General features: G+C 36.9%; 1 protein-coding gene across 3 annotated transcripts in view; it reads left to right on the top strand.

Annotated features, from left to right (window-relative positions):
• The first annotated feature begins 285 nt into the window (after window positions 1–285).
• prkg1a (protein kinase cGMP-dependent 1a) overlaps window positions 286–14,697 on the top strand; it is a 60,392-nt gene continuing 45,980 nt past the window's right edge. Inside the window, exons 1-3 of one of the 3 annotated variants that reach the window (XM_060872453.1) lie at window positions 678–808; window positions 2,172–2,248; window positions 13,643–13,809. In XM_060872453.1, the coding sequence (XP_060728436.1) occupies window positions 13,686–13,809 (124 nt within the window). In that variant the 5' untranslated portion in view covers window positions 678–808; window positions 2,172–2,248; window positions 13,643–13,685. Of the gene's footprint in view, window positions 809–2,171; window positions 2,249–4,898; window positions 5,565–13,642; window positions 13,810–14,697 lie in introns of those variants that run through there. The other 2 variants (XM_060872452.1, XM_060872451.1) reach the window with 2 other exon arrangements.

The following is a 14,697-nucleotide window of genomic DNA, read 5'->3' as shown; positions in this document are numbered from 1 at the left end:
CAACATTTCTACCGCCGAGTCTCTGTCGAAATTAATATTTGTCCACACAACACAACACAACACAACTCGAGTCGAGTTACACTCAGCTACGTCATTTCTTTCTGCCACGTGACTCTCCCGAGGCGCCGAGCTCTGAGTTCAGATGGACGCTGAGCTCTCGAGTGAGTGTTTGTAGTAATTCCGGATTTGCTTCATCTCGGAAATGAATGACTAATCAGGGACGGCTGTGATTCTTCTCTCCTTTCGTGCTAGTCTCTGTGTGTGCGCGTGTGTTTGTATGTGTGTGTGTGTGTGTGTGTGTGTGTGTGTGTGTGTGTGCATGTGTGTGTGAAGTGACGGGGCGGAAGAGGTGATCATCCCCATTAGCGCCCCGCCGCTGTCAATCCTCCCGGTGAGTTCGATCGAGCGCAAACACGTGGACTACCGACGCCGCTCCCTTCACAACGGACTTCTGCTCTTAAAAGCAAGCACTTTCCTTGTCGTCTAGTAGAATTTCCTTCACTCTCTTTGCGCGCATCTTGTCGGGATTAAACTTTTGGCGCGCCTCAAAGATGAACGACCTGGAAGAAGAGTTTGCCAAGATCTTGATTTTGAAGGAGGAGAGAATTCGGGACCTAGAGAGGCGTCTGGGAGAGAGAGAGGATGAGATACAAGAGCTGAAGCGGAAACTGCACAAGTGTCAGTCCGTTTTACCGAGCGCGCAAGTGATCGAGCCGAGGACGCGGCGCGCGCAGGGCATTTCAGCCGAGCCGCAGACGCACCAAGACTTAACGAGGCAAAGCTTCCCCAAACACGCCAAATCTGACAGGTGAGCCTTAAGCTGCCATAATGCACTTAGTATTAAATAACACGCATTTATCCTAACTTTCTAAGATGTTATTAGTGTATTGTCACAAATAAAAGAAAGAAAGAAAGAAAGAAAGAAAGAAAGAAAGAAAGAAAGAAAGAAAGAAAGAAAGAAAACACCAATTTTCCTGTGCGTGTGCAATTAAATTAGTGCTGAGACTTATTTCTATTGTGAAAGATGAGTGTGAATGGTGCAGCTCTTTCATTTCTATTCGCTGATGATGACCGCGCATCTTTCTGTAACAGGGAAAGGGGGAGTGAGAGGAAGAAAGAGAGTGTATAATTGATCCAAACCATCATCGTGTTCCCAGCGGGCGGCAGCACAGGAAGCTTCGTACATTATCGGCTTTTAGGGTCTAAACGCGCAGCGCCCGAGCGCCTGTCTGAGGATATTTAATACGCCATTAGAAAGTGCTCTGTTTGACCATATGTTCAACCCCCTTCCCAGCCTGATTTTTTTAAACAGACATATTTGCTTAAAATGTGCATGAAGAACATTCTTTAGGAAATGCATCAGTTCAGGCATTAGGCATATCACACTTTGTCTAAAGTAGTGGTACTATGAATGTTACATCTTTCATATTTATCTATATTTATATTTAGATGTATGTAGTTATATATATATATATATATATATATATATATATATATATATATATATATATATATATATATATATAAATTATACATATATAAAATGGTCAAAACTTTATCTTATTTTTAATGAGATCTAATGGTTGAAAAAAAAAAAGATGACGTTAAGTCTTGAACCTTAATCATGAGAACCTTGAGAATTTTGTCCTCTGGCCAAGAGCCATACAGTATTAGAGACATTTATGCTAATGTCAGATAAGGTCTGTACACATGTGCTGTTAAAGCAAGTGGAGATGCAATTTAGATAAGCCATAAAACAAAAATAGCCTACTTCTGTTAAATTATGCTTATTATTTTGCAGTGGCTGACATACAGGCGCTTTTTATACCTGACTGGCATAATAGTGATTTGCCCCGGGCTAGTATTATTATTATTATTATTATTATTATTATTATTATTATTATTATTATTATTATTATTATTAATCTTATTAATCTTATTAATAGTATTATTATTATCTCATATTGCTTAATAACAAATCCACAAGAGGGCAGCAACCTCATATTGTTTTGAACAAATATGTTTTCAGGCTTGAAAAGTGTAAAGCAGCTAAAAATCAGAGAATGTATACAACCCAAAATTAATCGACACCATAAAAATTTTAGAAAATTATTTCTGCCTTTTATTTTAAGCAAAATGTTAATAATGGGCATGTTGTTTCTTTCTTTAAGCGTCAAAGTGCTAACTTGTACTAGAGTGTCCACCCACCCTCACTACCCACCCCACAGTCATATCTTCTTGAACCCAAGTGAGTAACAACATTGTCTATGTCCTGCTGCAGAGTGCTAGATTTTTTTGGAGCATACTCGAGGCACACACATTTGGAGACAGAAAACATCTTTAGTCTTGACAAGGCCAGCTAAACATTGTCCAAACTCAAACAGGATTTCACAAAATGTTAGAAAAGGAGCAATTACCTAAAATTGACTCAAAGATAATAAGGCAAAAATGCATTAAATTTATTGTATCTGTGATGAACAGGTCCCTAAAGACAAAGTTTCAGGGAGGACATGACCTGTTTGTTGTTTCTGAATGACTATGTGCTGAGTCACATGTGATAGTACAGAACAAATACTGAATGTCTGATGCTCTGATGCATAGTGGTCTCTCAGTGACTTTAAGCCAAGTCAAGCAGCATTATGAAAGCTACATATGGCATTTATTATTCATTTAAAAGTTTCATTTCCACAGAATCTTTCAAGAATTGCATAAAAATTCACCACACTCAGATGGGATTATCTGTATCACATGACCATTTAGATTATGCAGTTGAGTGATTAGTTGCTTAGCAATGGTGAAAAGAGAGACTCTACTATAATTTGTCTCCAGTTATGGAGATATCCCATAGTGCCATCTAATTCATGGCTTGCTGTTTGTTCAGTTGTCACTGATTCAGGGGTCAGAGACAGAACACTGGCTGTTATGAGTCTGTGGCACCACAGAACAGCAGCACTCATCATATTACAACAGATTCCCTTACCATCGATCTATATAGGAAGAGTCAGGCAAAAAGAGTTTGTAGAGGTGAAATTTAAAGCCTAATAGAGGTTTTCTGAAGGACATACACACAGGAATATACAATATATATATATATATATATATATATATATATATATATATATATATATATATATATATATATATATATATACTGTATGTGTGTGTGTGTGTGTGTGTATCCTTTGTTGAACATAATGCTGAATTAAAGCAAGCTTATATAAGCCCTATGATTCAGTAACATGTAGTAAGATGTTTAGCAGCCATACATTTTATAGCACTTGTTTGCTATAACTCGTTTGTTCAGTCATTCGTTTCTACACAGCTCTTTTAAGAGCGCTTAGAGAGCTGATGCCACAGCAACTCAATGGGGTTGAGATCTGGACTTTGACTTGACCGTTAAAACACCTTCAATAGTCATTCAGACGTCAATTTGCTGGTGTGCTTGGTAGCATTGCTCTTTTACATGACCTATTTATGGCCCATCTTGCTGATCATTTGCCTCAAATATTTTTGTATAAAATGGAGTTCATTAATATAAGCCCAAATCATAACCCCTGCACCGCCATGCTTGACAGTTGGTATGAGGTGTTTCTCCAACCATGGTGCTGTGCATGATGACCAAACATGTCCTTCTTGGTCATGTCAGTCTGAAGGAAATTGTATCAGAAATTTAGTGGTTGGTTTAGATGCAGTTTTGCCATTATAAGTTGGGCTGAAATATTGTTTAAAAAAAAAATAAATCCCACATTATTATGAAAACTATGTTTTTTTTCACCCTTTTCTCATTTATTATGTACATAAACATTTAATAACTGACTTCCTGTCTTCTTGCTATGATGTGGACATACACCATAGTTCTCCAGAATAACACACTGAATAGTGAACTGGGATACATATTTTGTTTTCCCTATCGTTCCCCACTATATGCATTTTGTGCAATGTATAGTGTCTCCAAGATTGGAGTAAAAATCTCTCCAGTAACCAACGTTTTGGAAAAATAAGACATTAGAAAAGAAAATTGCTATTCCTGTACACCAGAGGGTGCCTTTGGGTCTTTGTTGCACAGACATCATTTTCACATCTCACTGTCCACAAATCTCTATACAGAATTAGTGTAATTTACAGATTTTGTGCACTTGCACCACCACATTGTCTTTATGCCCTGCCCTTTTTATCATTCATCATATCTTATGTAGTATTCTATCCCTGAAACATGTTACCTGGTATAGCTATAATATGTCAGTTTGTATTATTATGATAAATTATATAAAAACATATTAAAATCCTCACTTACTACTGTAGAAAAGCATCAAATCCCATTTCTATTGTTTCTTCCAATACTCAGAGCCAAACCTATCAGGTCCTGGGTGACCTTTATTTATATTTACTTAGTGAATTATATTGTTATTACACAGAATATTGATTGTTGAACTAACAACAATGCTGAAAATTCCTGACAATAATAAAGTGATATTTCAAAACTTTTCCCATGAAAAGTTATGCAAATTATGTCCCAAATTTGTCCCAAAACTAGATATGCAAATTATGCAAATTTATGCACAGACCCAAGGCTTCATTTGCATAGATTTAATAGATTTAATAAATAAAAGTTAAAATAATAAATAATTGAAAAACATTTTAAGAATATCAACTGGCAAATATTCACCTGGCTCGTTTTTTCTTTACAGTACACGTGTAATGATTCAGTTACCACGTGATAATTCCTTTATTAGAACCTTCTGGGAGAAACACGGAAATTCGGTCAGTGATGTATTTAACCTGCCCTAGTTGTCAAAAAACCTCCAAACGACATAATTCACTATTCATTGTACGTCTTAAAGACCTGAATGCCGTAATGGTCGCTATGGTAACCTGCTGACGTACTATTTTTAATCCTAGTTAGCAGAATAGTATGTAGTTTAGTGGGTCGTATCGTAGTTGAGGAATCCTAGTCGTGAGGAAGTCCCGCACGTGTGACGCACGCGAGAAAGAGCCGGAACTGTCACAGCGCGAGGACACACCACATTCTCCAGCACAGATGCGTGTGCTGCGTGTGTTGATCACGTCGTTACCTTTTTCTAGACGCGGCCAACTTCGCTGTTCCTCTAGGATTAAACACATAAGTGCGTTGTGTGTCTGTCAGAAGCGGATCGAATAGTGAGGAAAGTTAGAAAAGTGTCGCGCGGCAGGGAGAGAGAGAGGGAGAGTGTGTGCGTGCGTGTGTGCGTGTGTGTGTGAGTAAGAGAGCGCGCGCGAGCCATGGGCACTTTGAGAGACCTTCAGTACGCGTTACAGGAGAAGATCGAAGAGCTGAGACAGAGAGATGCGCTCATTGATGAACTGGAGCTTGAACTGGACCAGAAAGACGAACTCATTCAGAAACTACAGAACGAGTTGGATAAATACCGCTCCGTGATCCGACCGGCGACTCAGCGCGTGCACAAGGAAAGAGACCTGCAGGAGCAGCAGCGCACCAAGAGGCAGGCGATCTCCGCTGAGCCCACTGCCTTCGACATCCAGGACCTGAACCATGTTACGCTACCCTTCTACACCAAGAGTTCACAGTAGGTTTACTCTAAAGCGACTTTCTCGCAGTGAGTTTCTGCCTTTGATTACACAAGTGTAGCAAGCACAGTGTATTGTACTGCAGAGACTCCTGAATCTGCTCCAGGAGAACCACCTGTCTTGCACGTGAAGAATTTCCCCTGCTATAACACACACACTTCACCCCAGGAAGGACTGTTAATTAGCTAATTAACTGGCTGATTTGTTGCATCAGGTTTGTTAGGGGTAGTGAAAACACTTAAATGTGCAGGAAAGGGAGACCTGGGTCAGGAAACAAGCTGTAAAACGAGGATGAAACCTATTCATTCTATTAATCCTAGCTCAGAAAGGAGAAGAGCTAATGTAAAAAAAAATACTTCTTGTGTTTGTTTGCTATAGTAGACTGCTATAGCAAGTAATACATGTATGAAATGGGAAGGACTGTCTGCAATTAAAAAAAGTGTAAACCCAAATTTACTGTAATCTGTGCCCTGATTTAAAAAAAAAAAAAAAAAGGCCTATTCCTTTAAGCTGTTCATTCAGACTGTTGCATATTAATATATTGTGCTCAATATGGAAGACATTTCCATGTCACTGAAATACATTTTCACAGCTGGAAGATCAGAAATAGACCTAACAAAACCCAATATGTGAGTACTGTTCAGCACAGTGGGCTACCAATTCCTGATTGCTGAAAAGCTTGAATATGCTTTTGTTAATGGAGAGATCATTTGCTTATCAAAGTAGTTCTATGAAAATTGATGCTGTGCGTCATTCTGGTGGCATGGCAGCTTTTCCAGCACTGAATTATTAAATATAAATTATATTTACATTTACTATATATATTTAATATATATACATATATAAACATTTAAAGTTAATGTTTATCTAATACAGTATCAATAACAAAGTGATGTAGGAATGACTCATTGTTGATGTACAGTGTGATAGCTGTAGGATTTGCTCACCTGTTGATTTACATATATACTCTTAGAGAATGGATCTCTCTAATGTAATTTGCATCCAGGGAACGGAAAACAGCGGAAGGTTTGTTGTATAGTAGGAGAAATGTAACACAGCTTTAACACTTCTATTCTTACTCAATTACGCAGTGGCAATGTGATCAGAAGCTGTGAATTCAGCTCCAAATAAAGTGTATTTCAGTACTACGTTTTTCTGCCATTTCTACCTTGATTTGCAGGTAATCATGAAAGGTTTGTGTTTAACAAAATCATATAAAATTATTGTCTAGCTGCAACAAGATGTAGATATGTGGATATGTGCAGTATTTTATAGCAAAAAAACAAAATTGGATCAAAAGTGAATTTTTAGGCATTTAATTCACAATTATATTTGTGTGCCTATATTTTAATTACCATGATATTATATTGTAAATAGGGCAAAGAATAAAAATGCTTCTATACAAAACAATGAGCTATAGTCAGTCCTGCTTTACTGAAGAATGTTCTATGTAGCACACTCACTATTCAATAAATGGCAAAATATATAAATACACAGTAATATATGCATGCTTACTAAAGACCAATCTTTAAAAATTTGTTTTAATTTTGTAGCCATTTACATAACATTGCACCATGACAAATGTATACGGGTTAGAATCTGACTTGAAGCCTTGTTTAAACAAAACCATTGAAGTCTCGATCTATAGAGACTGTAATTTGATATGGTAATCTACATAGGTGTAGACTTACTTTTTTATTGCCCATCAGTTTCTATGAGCATCTCAGGATAAGAAGTCAAGTTAGTATGATATCCTGTAACGAAAGATAAACGATCACCAGCTCAATGTATACAATGGCACATGAACCAGGCTTTTATTTATGTTGGTTTTATTTATGTTGGCTATCTTGCAGTTTAACAAAGACAGAGCATATATCATATTTAGGTAGCAAATAGTTAAGGGCATGTGTATGAATTTATATGTTGGTATTGTAACTGAGAGAATGTGCACAAGTGTGAATGTAACATTTGTGTAGGACTTTCCCTTGTTTACATAGTACTACGCAAGTTCAACTGAATGTTTAATGCTAATGTTTCCTTGACTAGAAGTTCGGTGAAAAAGGGTAACTCTGCATTGTCTGCCACTGACCCATTATCATTTATCTGACCCTGTTGTCAATTCACATTTGTTATTGCAAAAAAAAAGAATAAAATCTGTTGCTTTAGAAAGCAATTATACTGAATTGCCAAACAGGGTTTAAGATAAAGAATGGATAAGCATGTTACTATGCCATCAATGAAAGAGCAGAGGATTTATCTGTTTGTGTTCAGTAATTGTTTCAGAAACAGACATTGTTCTTTATTCTACTTGTCTGTGCTTTTCTGAGATATATTTGAAAGGATCATTAATCAGTACCATTTTTCAATGTTTTGCTTTTAGGAGATAAGTGTCTGTATTGTTTGCTCTGCATTAAGAAGAGTGCTATAGAAGGAAGGACTCAAAATGTCACATAGTCAACATATTAGCTAACTCTTTACATCGGCTTTTTTTTAAAAAAAGCTTTTTTAATATTAAGCTTTTAGAAGTATGACATGAATGTTAAGGAATTAAATCAACAGCATTTACATTTATACTTTCCAGTTAGTGTATACAGCATTTATAGAAAGTCCTACTTCTGAAATAAGAGAGATCTAAGGCTATTGAATCGTGATTGCTACATTGTGGGATAGATTAGCCTAGAAAAGAGTGTGGGACATATTCATACGTTCGGGAGTGTGGGATTGGCAGGTCAGAGATGACGTTTGCAATGCAGAGCTAAAACATTGAATAATTTTCTGACGTTTCATTAACAGTCTGAAAAAGTCTTACTTAAAATGAGCAAAATGTGTAGGTGTATATTTTGTCTTATTTCAGTACGCATTATAAAAAGCTGTACTAATGACATTATTTTTGTCTCAGGCAATAACATAAACAACTTACAGCTCCAGGTTCCTTGGCTAAAGTTTTGTTCATGTTTCCTCCTGTATCTTCAAATTCTATACAAAAAAAAAATTCTACAAGCCACTGATTTACAAATGAAGCAAAAACACAATTTGTAGACTATTAATAGTCACGGCACTGATAAAAAAAGAAATAGCATATTGTGTCTTTGTCTAATTTTTAACCAATGTGTAGTAGGATATTGGACCACTTCTTCATGTAGATAACTACTTACTTTTGTGTGTGTTGGTCTGCTAGTGAAATTCAGACCACAGCATGGTTCAAATGCAAAGAGTGAGATAAAATTGCCAAACATGGATTTTGTGTTACTTTAAACATTACCTTGCTGATTTGGAAGATGGCCATCATCTTGCTAGAAGCTCTATCTATAGCAATGTCTGAAATTCCTAGCAAAGCCAACCAAGTTTCTGGCTGAAATATCCCATATCCCACCACCTTATTTTACTGTGGGTATCAGGTACGTTTTTTTGCATGCAGGACATTCTGATGTTGTGCATGACAAAGATGCATTGTTTTTTGCATTGTTTCTACACAACATTTACTGCCAGCTTTACTGAGCAATAATAACTTTATTAATCTGAGTCAACCATGTATTACTTTCACAGGATGTGTGGTCATGCGTTTAGGGGTGTAAAGCAGTAGAATTAAAGTAGAAGTAAAGTTTTAATTAGAAACTTGACGTCCATAAGAATCAGCTATACTGAAGTCCTATATTTTGGCCCTTTTATATTCGGTGCTTTTATATTTTTATGCTTTTTCTCCTTTACCATCGCTTTTACATTTTTATGCTTTTTATCCTTTTCCATTGTTTCCATTATCACAACATTCAGAAATACCATAAATATATTATTTTAGTTTATAGTCACTCAGACTGACATTTAAATTGCTTTGACTTTTGGCTTATACCTGAACCCGAATCAGTCATTCAGACAAACTGTGTCTGTGTGCTTTTTGACACATTTATTCCTTTCTTTCCTTTGCTAGTGTCTTTCTTTTGTCTTTTTTGTCACGGCCTCAGTTTCCCAATCTCCTTGACTCTCATCTTTATCCTTTTAAGGAAAGTAGTCTGTGTTTGTTCATGTAGACATCTAGGATATGAATATCTTCTTACTAAAGGAAATAAGTAAAAACCACAAGTCAAACAGAAAAAGAAGTGTGGAGTGTGTTAAGAAGGGCAATTCACTGGAAACTCCAGGGCTCATTTGCTGTAAATGAGGCCAGTACCATGCTCCTCCTTTGAGTATAAATCTGACAACCTCCCTGACTATGCCTTCTCAGGAGCTCAATCTCTAATTATAACACTTACCCCTAAAAACCACGAGCAAAGTAATATCCTCAAACTCTAGTTTTCTCTCTACAGCTGTTAAATAAAAGCTACTCATACATGCATTAAACTACAAATACCAAGATCTTTAAAAACAAGGTTACATAGTATATTCACTGAATTAGCCAGTACTAATCTCAAGATAAAAAGTCATCCATATTGATTTTTTAGTGGCAAACAAGATGAAGAATAAACATTCGTCAACTATGAAAACATATGCTCATTGAAAGTCCACACTGCTAAGTGTTTATAGGAAGTGTAACAGAAGAATAGATGTAGATGTCAGTATATTGTTTTGTGTATGACAGAACTTTGAATTTGGACCTACGTTTGGTTTACTAAAATGCATTTGAAAGATAAAGAGCCATTGTTAGACTGTTGAATAAGGCTCTTATGCATCAGATTATTAAGTGTATCTTTAAAATGAATAAATGTTAAATGATCTTTTGAGTATTGAGTGTTTTTTATTTATTTATGTTTGAGACAAAGTATGCCGAATAAAGGATGTCAGAGCATGAGGCTGTCCATACAGTATGTGCTGGAGAAGAGGGAAAGTACCGACTAGGAGGAATCATGCAGAGCCTGAAATGGGTACTGTTTTTCTTTATGGGTGCAGCATACCTGTGGAATGTAAACAGTATGTGGTGAATGGGAGAGTTTGTGTGTTTTAGCAGCTAAATCTGATGTCTGGCATATGTCCAGTATCACTGACCTTGATTTAGAAAGACACAAATGAGATTCTGTTAGAGCTAACGCCACACTGACATGAAATGATGACATGGCTGTTGAACAGATGAAATGGAATCAATGAGAAGCTTCTTTATCTTCATTTATAGAAAATAGTAGGATAGTAATGAATGATTTTCGAGCCCTAGGCTGTGTCTGGCTTTACATGACTACTTTACAAGTTTGTGGAATGTAGCTCGCTGATTCTATATCAGAAATACTGCTAGTATGGCTTATAATCTGGGTTAGTTATATATATATATATATATATATATATATATATATATACAGTTGAGGCCAAAATTATTAGCCCCCTTATGAAATTAGACAAAACTCTTGATTTCTCCATGGAAATGACCATTAACAACAAGTGTTTTATAGTGTGTTTGTTTCCAAAATAACAAAGACAAAATCTCCACTAAGTTTGATTAGGATATTTAATTGAAATAGTGAGTTGAAACAAGAAAGGGCAAAAATGAAACGTCCAAAATTATTAGCCCCCGGTCATTAATAGTCAATAGTGAACCCTTTCTGAGCCACAACTGACAACAACCTCTTAGAGTAGTTCTTTACTAGGTTGGCACAGGTTTCCTGAGGGATTTTAGCCCATTCTTCCATTGCAAATTGCTCCAGCTGGTCCAAATTACGTGGTTTCCGAGCATGGACATTCACTTTGAGCACTCGCCACAGATTCTCAATAGGATTGAGGTCTGGGCTCTGTGCGGGCCACTCCAGGACCTTTGTTTTGGTATCCTTCAGGAACTGTTGGACCAATTTCGATGTATGCTTTGGGTCATTGTCTTGTTGGAAGACCCAGCGACGACCTAAGGCTAGACTACGAGCAGATTTCTGCATATTATCCCTCAAAATGTCAACATAATTTTCTTTTTTCATGATGCCATGCACCCGAACAAGGCTCCCTGTGCCTGAAGCTGCAAAACAGCCCCACAGCATGATGCTCCCACCACCATGTTTAACTGTGGGAACTGTGTTCTTAGGGTTGAAGGCCTCACCCTTTCTTCGCCAAACATAAGCAACATCCATGTGCCCAAACAGTTCCAGTTTAGTCTCATCAGACCAAAGCACAGACTCCCAAAACTCATCTTTACCTTTCAAATGTTCACGGGCAAACCTCAGTCTAGCTGTGATGTGCCGCTATTTGAGTAAAGGGGTTCTTCTGGGACGATGGCCCTGAAGCCCACCACGATGAAGAGCCCTCACAACTGTGTTCCTTGAAACATCAACTCCAGAAGAGGCCAGGTCAGCAACAATCATCTTGGCAGATGTCTGGGGCATCTTGCTGATATCTCTGACTATTTTCCTCTCCAGGGTTCTTGAAATCTTGCGCTTACGACCACGCCCAGGTTTGTTTCTTACAGAATTTGTCTCCTTGTACTTGGCAATGATGCAACGTATGGCGGTTCTAGACACTGTGAAAAGCTTGGAAATGGCAGTATAGCCTTCCCCCTTATCATGAGCCTCCACTATCTTCTTTCTGAGCTCAAGACTGATTTCCTTTGTCTTTGGCATGGTGAGTAAAAGTAGTCTCTCCCAATAATGTGTTCAAGTGCCCTGTTCCTTGGAGTCCTTTAATGCTGATTGAATGCCCAGGTGTTGTTAGGAAGCCAATTGACTGCACAGGTGTGGTTTGAAAGCTGATTGATTAATTAGGTGTGTTTTGAAAGCTGATTGATTAATTGGGTGTGTTTTGAAAGCAAATATTCACAAGGGGCTAATATTTTTGACCACCCCATTTTCACTATATTTGATTATAAAGCAAGCCTAAAAATGTATTTTATATTCCAAAATGTACCAAAAGCTACTAAATAGCACTGGCGAATGTTTGATTATATCAAGTTTTATCAATGCTGCAAACATTGGAAAGATCTTTAGGAAAATGTTCCAAAATTCCTGGGGGGCTAATAATTTTGGCCTCAACTGTATATATATATGAGCAAGCAGGGCTTTCTCCTGTCTGGAAACAAATGACTTAAGGCCGATTATTTTGGACTTTTTGCTGTAGTGCAACAGCACCAATAAGAGAAATGAACTGAATCATATGAAGAATCAAGACTGGGGCTGAATTCTTTCTAACCTAGAGAGTAGAATCATGCTGTATTTGAATGACTATGTATTTACTCTGACTGAAACAAACCCTTTTTTAGCCTGTGTTGCTGATTCCTCAATAACACATTGTCAGCAGTGATTGAGTAAATGTATGTATAATGTACATCTCAAACACAGGATCATTATCATTTTCACCTAAAATGGCTGTGGAAGAGAAAGTCTACACAAAAGGTTTACACAAAGCGTGTGTGATAGCTTGCCCCATATCATGCAACTGTATTGATCCTTACTAGGTTTGTTGTTGAGCTATTGTTTGTGATTATTATTATATTTTAGCACTCCCATCTAATATCATGGTCAGTCATCACCACATGTCCAAGTACCATGTAACCATTTTGTGAGTGAACATTTTGCATGTCAGCAAACACGATACAGTTATTTAGAAACTATTTCTTTTCTTCTTTTATTTCATCATATTTTTTGTGAGGTATAATACTTTTGAGTATGTGTTTATACAACCAGCATTCCACCTGAAACTTGAGGGTTTGCTTTTATTGCTTTAGAGAGAGGCTACTTTGCTGTGAGGTGATATGTAATTCAAACTAAAACCTTATTTCTGATGATTATAATATTCTATGTCTGTTTTTTCCAAGAGAGAAAGGTTACATTGCATATTCATTACTGAGAGCTGTTGTGTGAATGACTGTACTGTGAAAAAAACTGTGTGTATGTGTGTGCAGGTTTTCACTTGAAATATGATTGAAATCTAATCAATTCCCATTTAATAAATGTCCTCTGAGGCATTCTGATATGGTACAATTCTGGATAAGATCTTATCTAATCACACGTTGTCCCAAAAATGGTATTTGTTTTCTATGCAAATGGAATCTGCTGGTTTCAACCAAAACAGTAGGACCAGAGATGAGCTGAGTGGCAACTCATGGTTGGTCATAATGATGTACTGGTTTGTGTGTTATTTTTAATGTGTTAGATCATTTTCATATTGTTATTTTTCACAGGTCCAAGGACTTGATCAAAGAAGCCATCTTAGACAATGACTTCATGAAGAACCTGGAGCTGTCCCAGATCCAGGAGATAGTGGACTGCATGTATCCAGTAGAATATGGCAAGGACAGCTGCATCATTAAAGAGGGTGACGTAGGGTCGCTCGTCTATGTAATGGAAGGTAAGCGACAGGTTTGAAATAGTTGCAAACACATAGAATCATAGTACAGTGTTGTAAATGCTCTTACAGTACTCTATTTTAAACCCCATATTTGTCTTTTTAGCCCTGCTTAGACTTTGACATACTTCATTGCATAGAGATGTTCTCTCAGCTGCATAAAAAGCCTTAACAGGCTTCAGCATATCCAACATTAAGCCTCCAACATCTCTATGTCACACACAGATCACAATCTGTAAATTGCACCCATAATACACTCACTGCTTTTCTTTTCTCCCCTAAATCCTCAAAAAAAAACCTAACCCCTTATACCCGAGGACCTGTCAGTTGGTACTGATTGTTATTCACCATTGTTATCATGCTAAAAAAATTCCTTAACTACATTATGATTTAAACTACAGTATATTTCCCTGTTAAAGTACTGCTAATTAATCATTTAGTAATTGCTATTGATATTGATATGTCAGAAATGGTAGAGGTAATGCTGTGAAGCTTACAGTATTCGTATCTCATTACAACAATACAATAGTTTGCAGATTAGCTATATGATCCCTAATCTGAAAACAAGGCTTGAAAGTGTGTGGAAACTCACACTCTATTCTCTATCAAATTATAATCTATATTTTTTTTTTGTGCTTTCCCTGTTTGTCATTTTTCTTGTACTCCATGCTCATAATCTGAATGTGAACTAAATAAAAGAATGATGAAGAAAACCTTTAAGGATGTAAATGTTTTTAAGTTTTATTGTCGGGTTGTTTGTAGGGTAGGGTTTGTTTGGTTTGTTTAAAGAAAAGGCAGGTTTAGTAGATTACTAAGGTTAAGGTTAGAATTAGATTTAGGGGCAGACACAGCATGAATTATCTGCATTATTAATTCTGTCTGTGGAAGGTC

This window comes from Tachysurus vachellii, chromosome 6 (genome assembly GCF_030014155.1).
Source record: "Tachysurus vachellii isolate PV-2020 chromosome 6, HZAU_Pvac_v1, whole genome shotgun sequence".
Lineage (NCBI taxonomy): Eukaryota > Metazoa > Chordata > Actinopteri > Siluriformes > Bagridae > Tachysurus > Tachysurus vachellii.
This window is presented reverse-complemented; position numbering and strand designations above follow the sequence as displayed.